Here is a 16,668-nt window from a genome sequence, read left to right as displayed (position 1 = left end):
GACAGCTAATATTCGACAAGGGAGCCAAGAGCATACGATGGAGAAAGGAGTCTCTCCAATAAATGGTGTTGGGAAAACTGGACAGCCACATGCAAAAGAATGAAAGTAGACCATTCCCTTACACCATGCACAAAAATCAACTCAAAATGGATTAAAGACTTGAATGTAAGACCCGAAACCATGAGACTTCTAGAAGAAAACATAGGCAGTACGCTCTATGACATTGGTCTGAGCAGCATATTTTCAAGTCCCATGTCTGACCGGGCAAGGGAAACAAAAGAAAAAATGAACAAATGGGACTACATCAAACTGAAAAGTTTCTGCACAGCAAAGGAAACCATCAACAAAACGAAAAGACAACATAACAACTGGGAGAAGATATTTGCAAAGCACATATCAGATAAGGGGTTAATATCCAAAATATACAAAGAACTCATACAGCTCAAGAACAAAAAAACCAACAATCCAATTAGAAAATGGGCAAAAGATCTGAATAGAGATTTCTCCCAAGAAGATATACAGATGGCCAACAGGCATATGAAAAGATGCTCAACATCATTAGCTATCAGGGAAATGCAAATCAAAACTACAATGAGATATCACCTCATTCTGGTCAGAATGGCTATAATTTACAAGATAGGAAATAACAAATGTTGAAGAGGGTGTGGAGAGAAGGGAACCCTTGTTCACTGCTGATGGCAGTGCACACTGGTGCAGCCACTATGGAAAGCAGTTTGGAGTATCCTCAGAAAATTAAGGACAGATCTCCCATATGATCCAGCTATTCCACTGCTGGGTATTTATCCAAAGAACTTGAAAACACAAAGGCATAAGGATACTTGCACCCCTATGTTCATTGCAGCATTATACACAATAGCCAAGACTTGGAAGCAACCTAGGTGCCCATCAAGGGACGAATGGATAAAGAAGATGTGGTATTTATACATGATGGACTACTACTCAGCCATAAAAAGTCACGAAATCCGGCCATTTGTGACAACATGATGGAGCTTGAGGGTATTATGCTGAGTGAAATAAGTCAGAGGGAGAAAGTCAAACACCATATGATCTCACTCATAAGTAGAAGATAAAAACGACAAAAAAAAAAACCACATAGCATTGGAGATTGGACTGGTGGTTACCTTTGGGGAAGGGGGGAGGGGGGAGGGCAAAAGGGGTGATTAGGGTCACATGTGAGGGGATGCACTATAATTAGTGTTCGGGTGGTGAACATGATGTAATGTATACAGAATTCGAAATATGATGCACATCCAAAAAAATAAATAAATAAAATAAAAATAAAGTTAAAAAAAATGAATCTTGAATGATCACGCAGAGCTTCATTAAGAAAATCTACAGACAGTGATGTCAGCATCATGGTGGAGTGTGCTCTTCTCCCAGACTTTCCCCACAACACACAAGGAAAAGGACATTCACAAACCAACAGAGGACATTCACACAACACAAAAGATGTCTGAGAGACCCAGGCAGCCATACATCTGAAGGAGGAGGTGCTAGACCCCCAGGAGGAAGTGGAAGCCGGTAAGGGGATCTCTTTTCCCTCCCCGGCAGTGATCTATGGCAAGGGACCACAGCGGCTCTGAGAAAAGAAGGGGGAGGGGCAGCTCTTTGAAGAAACACCTTCGCTCTCCAAATTCCCTCATAGCCTGTGAGAAAGCTCCACACAGAGCGGGCAGAGCTACTACCGGGGTGTCATCACCAAGCCAGCACCCCAGAACAGCAGACAGCAAGGGCAGAGGGAGAATGCCCTGGGATCACACACACAAAAGAAAGTGCCCATCTGTTGCTCCAGCAACTCTTATTCAACATAGTACTGGAGGTTTTGGCCAGAGCAATTAGGCAAGAAAAAGAAATAAAAGGAATCCAAATAGGCAAGGAAGAAGGGAAACTCACTGTTTGCAGACGTGATTTTATGTATAGAAAACCCTCAAGAATCCATCAGAAAAGTATTAGAAATAATCAACAACTAAAGCAAAGTTGCAGGGTACAAAATCAACTTACAAAAATCAGTTGCATTTCTATATTTTAATAAGGAACTAACAGAAAGAGCACTCAAGAATACAATTCCATTAACAATTTCAACAAAAAGAATAAAATACCTAGGAATAAATTTAACCAAGGAGGTGAAAGATCTACACAATGAAAACCATAAGACATTACTGAAAGAAATCGATGATGACATAAAGAAATGGAAAGATATTCCATGCACATGGATTGGAAGAATAAATATAGTTCAAATGTCCATACTTCCTAAAACAATCTACAGATTCAATGCAATCCCAATCAAAATCCCAAAGACATTCTTCACGGAAATATAACAAAAAATCCTAAAATTCATATGGGGCAACAAAAGACCCTGAATAGCTAAAGCAATCCTGAGAAAACGGAACAACGCTGGAGGGATCACAATCCCTCACTTCAAAATATACTACCAAGAGATAGTAATCACAACAGCATCATATTGGCACAAAAACGGACACATAGATCAATGGAACAGAATTGAAAAGACCACACATCTATGGACAACTAATCTTCGACAAAGGAGCTAAGAACACACAATGGAGAAAGGAAAGTCGCTTCAATAAATGGTGCTGGGAAAACTGGACAATCACATGCAAAAGAATGAAAGTAGACCATGATCTTTTGCCATACACAAAAACTAACTCAAAATGGATCGAAGACTTGAAAGTAAGATGTGAAACCATAAAATTCCTAGAAGAAAATATAGGTAGTACACTCTGACACTAAGATATCACCTTACACCCATTAGAATGGTTACAATCACCAAAACAAAAAATGACAAATGTTGGTGAGGATGTGGAGAAAAGGGAACCCTCCCAGACTGCTGGTGGGAATGCAAACCAGTGCGGCCACTATGGAAAACAGTATGGAGAATTCTTAAAAAATTAAAAACAGAAATATCATATGACCCAGCTGTCCCACTGATGGATATTATCCAAAGAACTTGAAATCAACAATTCAAAGAGACTTATGCATCCCTAGGGTCACTGCAGCATTATTCACAATAGCCAAGACGTAGAAGCCCATCAACTGATGACTGGATAAAGAAGATGTGGTATACATATACAATGGAATACTACTCAGCCATAAAAAAGGACAAAATCGTCCCATTTGCAACCATATGGATGGACCTTTGAGGGTATTAAGTTAAGCAAAATAAGCCAGACAGAGAAAGACGAACACCACATGATTTCGCTCACACGTGAAAGATAAACTAACACATGGACAGAGAGAACAGATTAGTGGTTACCAGAAGGGAAGGGTGTTGGTGGGGGCAAGGGGGTGGGCATAAGGGCTAAAGGGGCACATTTATATAGTGACAGACAAATAATAATGTACAGCTGAAATTTCACAATGTTATAAACTATTATGAACTCCAGAAAAGAGAAGAAAATCTACCAAAAGGCTGGGAATGAGGTTTGACTTAAATGTGCAATTAAAAATGAATCCTTTGACAGCAATGTAGCAAAGCAACTGTAAATGGGCAAAAGTAGATGCACTGAGACTAGACAGAAGACTTACTGCAATCATTCAAGCGGAGATGATGAAGCCTGAACAAGAGTAGTCGTAGTAGAAGACAAAGAAAAGGTTAGGCCTCTGTCTGAAGACTGCCACTAATCAGAAATCTACATTTAGCGGCCTTTTCTTTGGTTCACAATCAGAACATTTACTTATCTTTAATATTCTGGCAGCTCCACATTTCTCCAAAGTTTTTCCTAAAGATCCTCAATCACATCAGCATGTTAATTCAATATTCTAGGGTGTCGTCTGCCTCGATCTGGGGATGTAAACTAATTTAAAGTACTCAAATGTTTTCTCTTTCCCTGAACTTCAATTCCTTTAAGTTTAAAAATCATGAGAATAATGAAAACAAAAAATGATACACTAAGTAATTCTTCATCCAATCCATTAACCCAAAAGTTCCAATCTGTCATTTCAGTCTGTTCTTCCATTTGTCCTCCTTACCCCTTCCCGCTCATAAACCAAGTTCAATTTATACCAAACTCAAAGATAACATACTTCTGGATGGCTCTCTGACTTAATAAATGCTGTTCCCTCTCTGCCTGAATTGTTCTTCCTCAATTGAGAAATCTAGCCCATCCTTTAAGACTCAACTCAAATATAACATTCTTTCTGAAGTTTTCTTTACTCCCTCAAGCTGTGTATCATTACTTTCTCTACAAACTTCCACTATTATAAAGATGGATATATACATTATTATTCACTTCTGTGTGTATTTCCCTCCACAAGATGGGAAGATCTACAGTTTAAAAAAACAAAAAACACTGTCTTATTTTTCATGTCTTTAGTGACTGGACATTCAAAAAATATTTCAAGAATAAATGGTCTCATGTAGTGAATTTACCATTTTCTCATACTTCTTGAACTCATAACTCTAAATGAGGAAAGGTTAGAGCGGGGAAGTTACTTTTGTTGTCTTAGAAACTTTTCGTACGTCTTGGTTTATCAAAGGCTTTTGGCCTAACATAATTTCTATAGATTTATACTACTCTTTTGCATTTATTCCTGGATGTGTACTCATACTTGACATGCTCATTCATATGTTTCCAATTGGAACTGAGAACTCCGTATGGAATAACTCTGGTTTCTTTGGCTGCAACATTCTTTTATTTACACCTTCTTGAAATTTAATCCTTCACTTGGAATCACTATTAATAGAATTTATCTTTTCATTAAATTTTCTAAGCTTGGGGCATATGCCTGACTGTGCCCAGCATTTCTTTCCTTCATTAATATAAGGTCTTCAGAAGTGGTTCTCAACTGAGGGCAATTTTGACTCCTAGGGGACATATGGCTAAGTCTTGAGACATTTTTAGTTGTCACAACTGGGGAAGGAAGAGAGTGTGCTACTGGCATCTAGAAGATAGAGGCCAGGAATGCTGCTAAACATCCAACAACGCGAAGGAGTATCCCACAACAAAGAGTTATCTGACCCAAAATGTCAACAGTGCCACTATTGAGAAACCCTGGTCTTAGAGTAAACTGAATGCTTTGTCTCAAGGTCTCTGTCACATCCCAAATGCTAACCAATTCCTCTTTTTTGGTCACAAACTTAGAATAGCAATTACTCTCATTACTTCCTCAATAATTAAATTATCAGCAAAGCAAATAAAAAGTTCATTAACTGTTCTGTATGCTTTTATAAGTGGATAACTACTATACCATCACTACCATAGCTATTATGCCACTTTTGTAATCTGTATTAGGAAAGCTATAGTATGTAACCATAAAACATCATCTCTGGGTTTATTTTCTTTATCCAAACAAACACTCTCTACCACATTTTTACTCAGGTTCATGGATTTTCTTCATACAATGCTCTTCCCTCCTCCATTACCTTCTTTTAGACTGGTAAGATTTGCTTAATAAGTATGCTTTTCTACTAACATATCATAATTACGAATCTTGTACCCCAAAGTCTCAGTGACATTCATAATGGTTTACAAGCATATACAGTCATAATTACTGTTCCCAAATTCCACCTCCCTCCTCCCAAAGCCCCCCTCCCCAACATGTTTCTTTAAAAATGTGACTAACTCCCACCAAGATAGTTCACTTTATCTAGATATCTCTCTAACTCCTACTTAAAGTTCACTTTAAAATCTTTATCAGTTATGTAAGGCTGATAAACATTTTCTTTATAGTCCTCATCATTTAGCTATCATACACCAGAGTCCAGAAAAGAAAATCTTTCTATTTTTAACTAATTATTCAGTTAAATGGTCACAGATTCTCTTTTTCCTTTCAGTCTCCATACATTCTTCAACACAAAGAGATGAAAATTAACAGCTTGTAATACAGTTAAGCCTGGAGTTCAAAATATTTCAAGCTGCTTGCTATACTTTAAAGCTGCTATATTTTACTGAGACTTAAGCCGAATTATTACTAAGCCGAAAGATTTTATACCATACTCTAGGTGTATTCTTAGATCACTACATCTGGTATGTCAGCAAAAAGAAATTCAAAACAAAACATTTACCTTTAGTAAAATAATTTTAATGTACACACTAATGAAAGCTATAAATATCCACATAAATGAATTTCAGCAGTATGTAAAATACTATCCTATGAAAATATATTACTCTATGTAAAATATTACATAAATACAATTTCAGAAGGAAAATGTTACAATGTCATGTAAATGGAATCATACAGTAAGTACCTTTTGTGCCTAGCTTTTTTCACTTACCACAATCCTTTTGAGATTTACTGATGATGTTGCACCTATCAGTAGTTTACTCCTTTTTAACTGTTGAATGTTCCATATGGGGGGATGTACCACAATTTGCTTATCCACTTACCAGCTAATGGGCAGCTGGGTTGCTTCCACTTTACAGCAATTATAAATAAAGCCTTCTTAAACATTTTCATACAGGTCTTTGTGTGAATTCATGCTTTCACTTCTCTTGGATAAATACCCAGGAGTGAGATTCCTGGGTCATATGGTAAATGCATGTATAACTTTACAAGAAAAAATGCCAAATTGTTTTCCAAAGTGCCTTACCATTTTACAAACCAACCAGCAAAGTGTCAGAGTTCAGTTGCTCCACATTTTCATATACACTTACAATGTCAGTTTTTAAAATTTTATTCTTTTCTTTTTTTCCTCCTTCTTCTTCCCAAAGCCCTCCAGTACATAGTTGCATATTTTTAATTGTGGGTCCTTCTCACTATGACATGTGGGATGCCACCTCAGCATGGCCTGATGAGTGGCGCCAGGATCCAAACTGGCGAAATTCCGGGCTGCCAAAGCAGAGTGCACCAACCCAAGTACTTGGCCACGGGGCCAGCCCCTAATAGTTAAGTACTGGTATCTCACTGTGGTGATAATATGCAACTTTCTAATGACTAATCACGTTGAACAGCTTTTCATGTGCTTATGGGCACTGTGTATCTTCTTTGGAGAAATGTCTGTTCAATTCCTTTGACCTCTTTTTTTTTGGTGAGGGAGACTGGCCCTGAGCTAACATCCATAGCCAATCTTCCTCTTTTTGCTTGAGAAGAGTGGCCCTGAGCTAACATCTGTGCCAATCTTCCTCTATTTCACATGTGGGATGCCACCACAGCATGGCTTGATGAGCAGTGTGTAGGTCTGTACCTCAGATCCGAACCCTCAAACCCGGGCCCGTGAAGCAGAGCACATTAACTTAACCACTACACCACTGGGCAAGCCTCACTGTGACCATTTTTAAATTGGGTTGTCTTTTTATCATTGAGCTGTAAGACTTCTTTACATATCCTAGACACCAATCCTTTTTCAGTGTTACGATTTGCTAATATTTTCTCCCATTCTATGGGTTGTCTTTTCATTTTCTTGATAGTGTCCTTGGAAGCACAGAAGTTTTTAATTTTGATGATGTCCGACTTATTTTTCTTTTGCTGCTTGTACTTTAGATTATCTAAGAAACAATGGCCTAATCCAAGGTCATGAAGATTTACGCCTGTGTTTTCTTCTAAGAGTTTTATAGTTTTAGTTTTTACATTTTGAATTAATTTTGTATATGGTATGAGTCTGGAGTCCAACTTCATTCTTTTGCTATGGATATACAGCTGTCTGAGCACCATTTGTTGAAAGACTATTCTTTGCCCTTTCACATATTTTACAACTATTTTCTCCCAGTCTGTAGCTTTTTCTTAGCAGTGTCTTCTGAAGAGAAAACTTTTGAATTCTGATGAAGTCTAATCTATCTTTTTTTTTTTTTTTTTTTTAAATGGCTTGTGCAGGGCACCAGCCCCGGGGCCTAGTGGTTAAGTTTGGTGTGTTCCACTTTGGGGGCCCAAGTTTGGTTCCTGGGCACAGACCTACACTACTTGCCAGCCACCATGCTGTGGTGGCAACCCACAGACAAAATAGAGGAAGATCAGTACAGATGCTAGCTCAGGGTGAATCTTCCTCAGGAAAAAAAAAACAAAAAAAGGTTGGTGCTATTTGTGTCCCATCTACGAAATTCTTCCCTAACAAAGTCTCAAATAGTTTCTGTTTTCTTCTGGAAATGTTATAATTTTAGCTATTACATTTAGGTCTATGAACCATATTGAGTTAATTTTTGTATATGGTGCGAAGTAAGGCTTGAATATTGAATTACCATATCATCTTTGTTGAAAAATCAATTGATCATATATGTATGGGTCTATGTCTGCACTCTCTATTCTGTTTCATTTATTTATGTGCTTATTCTTTCATTAACATTATACTGTCTTGATCTTGAAATCCAGTAATGTTAATCATCCAAATCTGCTCTTACTTTCCAAAATTGTTTGGACTACGTCAGATCCTTCAGATTTCCATACAATTTTAAAATTGCTTGTCACTTTACACAAAAAAGTCTGCTTAGGTTCTGAGAAGACACAGATTCTACAGATCAATTAATTTGGGCATTCTTGACATTTTAATATCAAATCGTCTAATGCATAAACATTGACTATCTGCTTGTTTTTTTGTAAGGTCTTCTTTAATTTCTCTCAGTAATATTATGCAGTTTTCAGTATACAGGTCTTATATATATTTTGCCAAATTTATCCCTAAATTTTTCATGTTTTTGCTTCTACTGTAAATGGTGCTATATATTATAATGTCAATTTCAAATTGCTTGTTGCTAAATATAGAGAAATACAATTGCTTTTTGTATACTAATCTTCTAACTTGCAACCTTGTTGAACTTAATTAGTTCTTCTAGCTTTTATTGTAGAATCCTGAGGATTTAGTATACAGAAAAGCATTTGTCTGAATACGTAAAATTTTACCTCTTCTTTTTTAATCTATATGATTTTTCTTTATTTTACATTATTGCACTGTCAAAAACTTCCAGAACAATGTTGAATGAAAGTGATGAGAGAAGACACACTTGCCTTTTCCCAAGCTTGGTAGAACATTTAGTCATACACAATTAAATACAATCTGAATTGTAGGTTTTTTGTAGATTCTCTTTATCAGGGTAAGAAAGTTTCCTTCAATTCCTAGTTTGCAGAGAGATTTTTTAATCAAGAATGGATACTGAGTCTTATCAGTCCTTTTTCTGTATCTTTTGAGATGATATTACAGATATTTTTAAATATGTTAATATGGTAAATTACACTAATTGATTTTTGAACTTCAAACTAACTTTGCAATCCTGGTATAAAGGTTCCTTGGTCACAATTTTTACCTGATGCTAGATATGACCTATTAAAATTTTGTTATATCATGGTACAAGAACAGGCATACAGATCAATGGAACAGAACTGAAAGCCTAGAAACAAAACCACACATCTATGGGCAGCTAATCTTAGACAAAGGAGCCAAGAACATACACCAGAGTAAGGAAAGCCTCTTTAATAATTGGTGCCGGGAAAACGTGACAGCCACAAGCAAAAAGTGGAAGTAGACCACCAGCTTTCTCCATACACAAAAATAGACTCAAAATGAACCAAAGACTTGAAGGTAAGACCTGAAACCATAAAACTTCTGGAAGATAATATAGGTAGTACACTCTTTGACATCTGACTTAAAAGGATCTTTTCAAATACCATGTCTACTCAGACAAAGGAAACAAAAGAAAAAATAAACAAGCGGGACTTCATCAGACTAAAGAGCTTCTGCAAGGCAAAGGAAATCAAGATCAAAATGAAAAACATCCCACCAAATGGGAGAAAACATTCGCAAATGATATATCTGATACGGGTTAATCACCCTAATATACAAAGACTTACACAAATGAACTACAAATAAACAAACAACCCAATCAAAAACTGGGCAGAGGATATGAACAGACATTTTTCCAAAGAAAATATAAAGGGGGCTAATAGGCACATAAAAAGATGCTCAATATCATTAATCGTCAGGGAAATGCCAATCAAAACTACACTTAGATATCATCTTATGCCCGTTAGAATGGCTATAATCACCAAGACAAAAAACAACAAATGTTGGAGAGGTTGTGGTGAAAAGAGAACCCTCATACACTGCTGGTGGGAATGCAAACTGGTGCAGCCACTATGGAAAACAGTATGGAGATTTCTCAAAAAATTAAAAATAGAAATACCATATGACCCAGCTATCCCACTACTGGATATTTACCCAAAGAACTTGAAATCAACAATTCAAAGAGACTTATTCACCCCTATGTTCATTGCAGCATTAATCACAATAGCTAAGATGTGGAAGCAACCCAAACGCCCATTGACTGATGATCAGATAAAGAAGACGTGGTGTATACACACACACACACACACACACACACACACACACACACAATGGAATACTACTCAGCCATAAAAAAAGACAAAATCATCCCATTCACAACCACATGGATGGACCTTGAGGGCATTATGTTAAGCAAACTAAGCCAGACAGAGAAAGACAAACACCATATGATTTCACTCATATGTGGAATATAAACAAACTTAAGGACAAAGAGAACAATTTAGTGGTTACCAGGGGGATGAGGGGTGGAGTGTGGGCACAAGGGGTGAAGGGGAAAATTTATATGTTGTCTGACAAACATTAATGTACAACTGAAATTTCACAGTGTTATAAACTATTATGACCACAATAAAAAAAATTGCTATATTATTCTCCATACTTTTCTCCAATTTAAAAACCAGACTAAACTACACAAGTTTATCAGTTAAAACAGTTTACTTCAGCTTTATACTTTCATTTTATTTTACTTATCTCTACTGTGGTTATTGATATGTCTATTTATAAAACATAATATAAAGGTATACTTAATATTACGAAAGCAGCAATTTGCACAGCAAAAGGAGTAATAGATTAAGAAAGCATGTGTTTCAATTCTTGCTACCCAACTTTACAAAATTACACACCCTCCTTCGTACTAGTAAGCATTTATCCTTTGCCTCCCATCAAATAAGAAATGGCCAAGTTTCTCCATCTTTTGCTATAGTGTTAAGCAGAGAGGTAAGCAAATGTAAACAGTAGGGCCAGTCTCGGTGGCCTAGTGGTAAAGTTCAGCCTGCTCTGCTTCAGCGGCCCGGGTTCAGTTCCCAGGCATGGACTATACCACTCTGTTAGCAGCCATGCTGTTCCAGCAGCCCACATATTAAAAAATAGAGAAAGATTGGCATGGATGTTAGCTCAGGGCAAATCTTCCTCAGGAAAGAAAACAAATATTTTTTTTAAAGGGACTGGCCCGGTGGCATAGTGGTTAAGTTAGCCCACTCTGCTTTGGTGGCCCAGGGTTCACAGGTTTGGATCCTGGGAGTGGACATACACAGCATTCATCAAGCCATGTTGTGGCAGCATCCCACATACAAAAGAGAGGAAAGTGGCACAGATGTTACCTCAGAGCAATCTTCCTCAAGCAAAAAGAGGAAGACTGGCAACAGATACTAGCTCAGGGCCAATTTTCCTCACCAAAAAGAAAAAAAAAACCCCATAAACAGTAATAAAATTTTCCTGGCATTTCAGTAAGATGTGAGAAATCAAGAAAACTTTCATACTTAAAAAGTTCCCAATTCAGAATCTGGCACCATATCCCAAAGTAAAATTAAGGCTGAATAAATATTTTCATTAAAAACAGAAAAACTAAGAAAACAGAATTGTTAAGTAAAATTCTTAGGCAAGATTTCAAAGTGTAAAAGAAACTACAACAAAGTAAAAAGATTTAACTATTTAGAAAATAAAACTTTTCTGACAAAATATATGTAACCAAAATTGAAAGATAATGCAAAAACCAACCCAACCTAAATCTATCAATATGTATGGTTTAGGAACAGAAATAAAGAAACAGAGTGGGGATGACTTTATGATGTACATCTTATTCCCAATTCTTTAAGATTAAAATTTTAAAACTATTTTAATAAGTTCTTTAATCAAATTTTTAAAGGATAGTATCTAATATCAAAATCCAAAAAAGTTTTCAGAAAACAACATCTGTAAAACTTAAATATAAGCCAGCTTTCATGGAGAAAATTCTTATAAGTCTATGGTAGCAGAGCTTTTCATATATAATCTAATCTTAACTGCAGTTTTAAAATACAGCTAATTCATTACAGAAGAAAAATAGAGGATAAATATAACATTATTGAAATTCAATGTGCAGGTACATATATGCTTATTTTAACACTTATTTGAGCCACTTTGTTTTGAGTCCCTTCCCTGCAAAATATTTTATAGATTCTCCTGATTGGTACACAAACTGACTAATACGGTTTCTTTCGCATTTCTACTCAGTTTAGGTACGAATTATTGATGAAATAACCAAAGAGTAGACAGAAGGAAAAAAAGAAATTTTTTAAAATGATCTAAGTCAAGATTGTGTTACATACAATCTGTCATTAACCTCCACAAAAAAATTACTTACATCTGCTTAAAAAGTTGTCAATATTTTTGTTTTTTCTTAAGGCAGGAAAATCCAAATCATATACCAAAGCATCCAATCCATCCTAAACAAATAAACAAACAGACAGTTAGTTTTTTGGATCACACCATGAACACTTTCCTTTCTTATGAGTAAAGAATAAAACATATGCTTTGACATTTAATTTGCCCTCTCTCATACATCTTGCATTCATTTAACACCTTCTACAAGGCTACATGAGTACCAGGACAAGAAAATATTTGTTTTTATTTCATATAGGGATGAAATAAATTTTCACCTTCTAACTCTCTCCCAGGCCAGGGAGCAGCAAAATCACCAAAAATTGGCTACAAGTGACTTCAGCTTATGCCCTTTTCCCCTCATAAGGGCATGAAATTTTATTTTTCACTTCCCCTTCTACTTAGTGCACATATCTTTGTTTCACAGACACTCAGCAAAAACAAATGGCCTATATTTGTGACTACAAGTATTTCACAAGGTAGTAGCTAAGTAGCAGTTCCTAAAATGTGAAGTTTAGTATAAAATAAATTCTTAGATACATTTTTTCCTTTCCTTTTTTTTTTTTTTTGAGGGAGATTAACCCTGATCTAACATCTGCCACCAATCCTCCTCTTTTTTTTGATGAGGAAGATTGGCCCTGAGGTAACATCCATGCCCATCTTCCTCTACTTTATATGTGGGATGCCTGCCACAGCATGGTTTGATGAGCAGGTGCACAGGTCTGCACCGGGGATCAGAGCCAGCAACCCCTGGCCACCAAAGTGGAGTGTGTGAACTTAACGGCTGCACCACCAAGCCGGTCCCTAGATAATTTTTTAATTACAAAAACATATTGGGTTTTCCTAAGGGTTCTCTTTCTTTCTTTGAAGCACTTTCTAGGGCAATCATTAGTAAAGGACAAACTTTAGTTTTTACTGTTCGGTGGATGTTTAAATATTATCTAAGCAAGTACAGGGCAATGCGAAGGTGTACTAATCAGTGTTGAAGTGGAAATGCATCTATTCAGATTATATCCTGTCATGTAGCAGGAGGAACATGCAAATAATCCCAAGTAATTTTTATTTTATTTAGCTGGGGAAATTAAGTTTGTTCCAGCAGAGCCCAAGAATAAAAACAAGCAGCAAGGGCCAGCCCGGTGGTGTAGTAGCTAAGTTCACGCACTCTGCTTTGGCGGTCCAGGGTTTGCGGGTTCAGATCCTGGGCCTGCATCTACACACTGCTCATAAAGCCAGGCTGTGGCAGCGACTCACATAAAAAATAGAGGAAGATTGGCACAGATGTTAGCTCAGTGACAACCTTCCTCAAGCAAAAAGAGGAAGGTTGACAACAAATACTAGCTCAGGGTCAATATTTCTACCAAAAAAAAAAAGAAAAGAACAGAAGCAGCAAAGGAAGACTCGACCCTGGACAGTCATGTTCATAAAAGATAGAATGAAAAATTAAAGCCAGAGGATATACAGACTTTACACTTTGTATTAAGCCACGAGTGTGAATTACTCAGCTTTTACAAGACTTAAAATAGTCCCGCTAGGAAAACAAAAAGTAGAGTAAAATTTAAACAGGCCTTAAAATATATCACTGCATAAGTTGGAAACTGACCATGGAGAAGACGGCTAGTAATACCAATGTTATTCACTGCTTTAAGAGACCAACCCACCCTATACTGGCTTTTCAAAATTCAGAAGTTTGTACAGATCTGAAGAAAAAGCTCCTCCTCTGAAGCAAGTTCATCTATCCCTGAGATACATTTCTTAGAGTTCTATAAGCCAACTGAATATTTATTTTGCATATTAATTCTTTTTAAAGAAAAGAGATGAGAACTTTCACATGAGAACTTGACTTTTAGGAAGACCAGCTAATGCTTGGTCTATTTTAAATTGAATAACCAAACCAATAAGTATTGGAATTCACTATTTTCTAGGAAAAGGCAAATTAAATATGAATATTTAAAAAAGGGGGGGCTGGCCCCATGGCATAGTGGTTAAGTTCAGCATGCTCTGCTTTGGCAGCCCAGGTTCGTGGGTTCGGTTTCCGGGTAGGGACCTACACCACTTGTCAGCCATGCTGTGGTGGTGACCCACATGCAAAGTGGAGGAAGACTGGCACAGATATTAGCTCAAGGCTAATCTTCCTCAAGCCGAAAAAAAAAAAAGAGTTAGATTGTCAACATATGTTAGCTCAGGGCCAATCTTCCTTAGGAGGAAAAAAACACCTTTGACCAGATTTTTAAGTTCTTTAAGGCAGAAACCACAATCAACATCTCGTTTTCTCCCACAGCATCTTATAGAATGATCTGAACAAGTTGGCACAAAATGTACAGTAAACCAAGGCCAGTCTGGTGGCATAGCAGTTAAGTTTGTTGGTTCAGATCCCCAGCGCAGACCTATGCACCACTTATCAAGCCATGCTGAGGTAGGCATCCCACATATAAAGTAGAGGAAGATGGGCATAGATGTTAGCTCAGGGACACTCTTCCTTAGCAAAAAAGAGGAGGAATGGTGATGGATGTTAGCTCAGGGCTAATCGTCCTCAAAAGAAAAAAAGAAAAAGTATGTATGTTAAACCAATGATTTTTACGCTCAACAGCAAAAGCATTACATTATTCAAGAAGCAATATTCTTCTTAGATTAGATACTAAGCTTCAGTGCACTGTGTCACTCCAAAAAATTATACAGACCATAGAGGAGTGCAAGTACTATTACCTACACAAGAAAAATTTTACACCAAATTTTGATACCTTAAATTTGTCTAGGAAATGCAAGTAGGTATAATGGAATAACCTCAATATATTATTATACTTTGTAACTATTATTTTAAGAGCTCCTAGTAAACATCTACTTCAAAAGGCACTTTCCAGTTTTAAAAGGCTCAGAACATCTAAATTTATAATAGCTTAAATTGTTTCCTGATATCAAATAAAACACTAAAAAGTGAGGGAAAAGTATATTAAATTTTACTCACATGCTCTCTTTGGTAAATATACTGAAAACAACTGCCTCCAATCTTACTCCAAATATGTTTTACAAAATGTTGGACAAAAAAGAACCTCAAAAATTACCTTGTTTAACCAACTCATTTTATAGCCAAGGCAAATAATGAGAAATATTAACTGGCTTGTCCAACGCCACAGAGCTAGCTAGTCAGCTGTGTCCAAATCAAAATACTCTTTCTAGTAGTTATAGACATAACATGACCACGACGAAAATATAATTTAAAATATCCTGACTCTCTTAAAAATGAAATTAGGAATTAAGAATAACAATGTATATTTAAACCAAGATATATTGTTCAAAAAGTAACAGAAATTGGGGCCGCCCGGTGGCGCAGCAGTTAAGTGCGCACATTCTGCTTTGGCGGCCCTAGGGTTCACTGGTTCGGATCCCGGGTGCGGACATGGCACAGATTGGCAAGCCAGGCTGTGGTAGGCGTCCCAAGCATAAAGGAGAGGAAGATGGGCACGGATGTTAGCTCAGGCCCAGGCTTCCTCAGAAAAAAAGAGGAGGATTGGCAGATGTTAGCTCAGGGCTAGTCTTCCTCAAAAAAAAAAAAAAGAAGGGGCTGGCCCCGTGACCGAGTGGTTAAGTTCGCGCGCTCTGCTGCAGGCAGCCCAGTGTTTTGTTGGTTCGAATCCTGGGCACACACATGGCACTGCTCGTCAAACCACGCTGAGGCAGCGTCCCACATGCCACAACTAGAAGGACCCACAATGAAGAATATACAACTATGTACCGGGGGGCTTTGGGGAGAAAAAGGAAAAAAAAAAATCTTTAAAAAACTAACAGAAATTAATAGAAAATCATAAGTCATTCTTCTAATTACTGGCAAGGACTCAAACCTAGTGTTCTCACTCAAAATCCTATGTTTTCTCTATTATACCTCATGTTTTACTCATAGCATGGCAGATACTGTGGGCTTTCTTACCCCAACAATTATTACCCCCTTCTACCTTCCTAATTTAACCTTGTTTCTTTTCAGGGCACCTACCCTCTTCCATGAGACTATGAGCTTCCAATGAGGGAGAGACCTTATCCAGCTCCAGAAGATTGGTTCTGATTAGTGTAATTTAAGTAAAACATGGAGGCCCATTACTTTTGCCAGTGTTCAGCTTAAGTACAGGAACATGGCAATAATCTGGCACATGAGACATGAGGGAAAACCTACTGAAAGGTTTCTGAGAAAAGCTTCTTCTCTCTTGAAAGAGAGACAACTAAGACCCAGCCTCTCCTTTCATGAAAAATTGTCATGTCTGTATGTGACACCTTAAACAACAGCAACCATCTTG

The 16,668-nt window shown here is 37.1% G+C and overlaps 1 protein-coding gene across 2 annotated transcripts in view; it reads right to left on the bottom strand.

Moving 5' to 3' along the window:
- ROCK1 (Rho associated coiled-coil containing protein kinase 1) overlaps positions 1-16,668 on the bottom strand; it is a 161,030-nt gene that overhangs the window by 113,566 nt on the left and 30,796 nt on the right. For both annotated transcript variants that reach the window (XM_070629718.1, XM_070629719.1), the window contains exon 2: positions 12,369-12,450. In XM_070629718.1, coding sequence (XP_070485819.1) covers positions 12,369-12,450 — 82 coding nt within the window. The remainder of the gene's footprint in view (positions 1-12,368; positions 12,451-16,668) is intronic.

This window comes from Equus przewalskii, chromosome 7 (assembly GCF_037783145.1).
Source record: "Equus przewalskii isolate Varuska chromosome 7, EquPr2, whole genome shotgun sequence".
NCBI classification, from domain to species: domain Eukaryota; kingdom Metazoa; phylum Chordata; class Mammalia; order Perissodactyla; family Equidae; genus Equus; species Equus przewalskii.
This window is presented reverse-complemented; position numbering and strand designations above follow the sequence as displayed.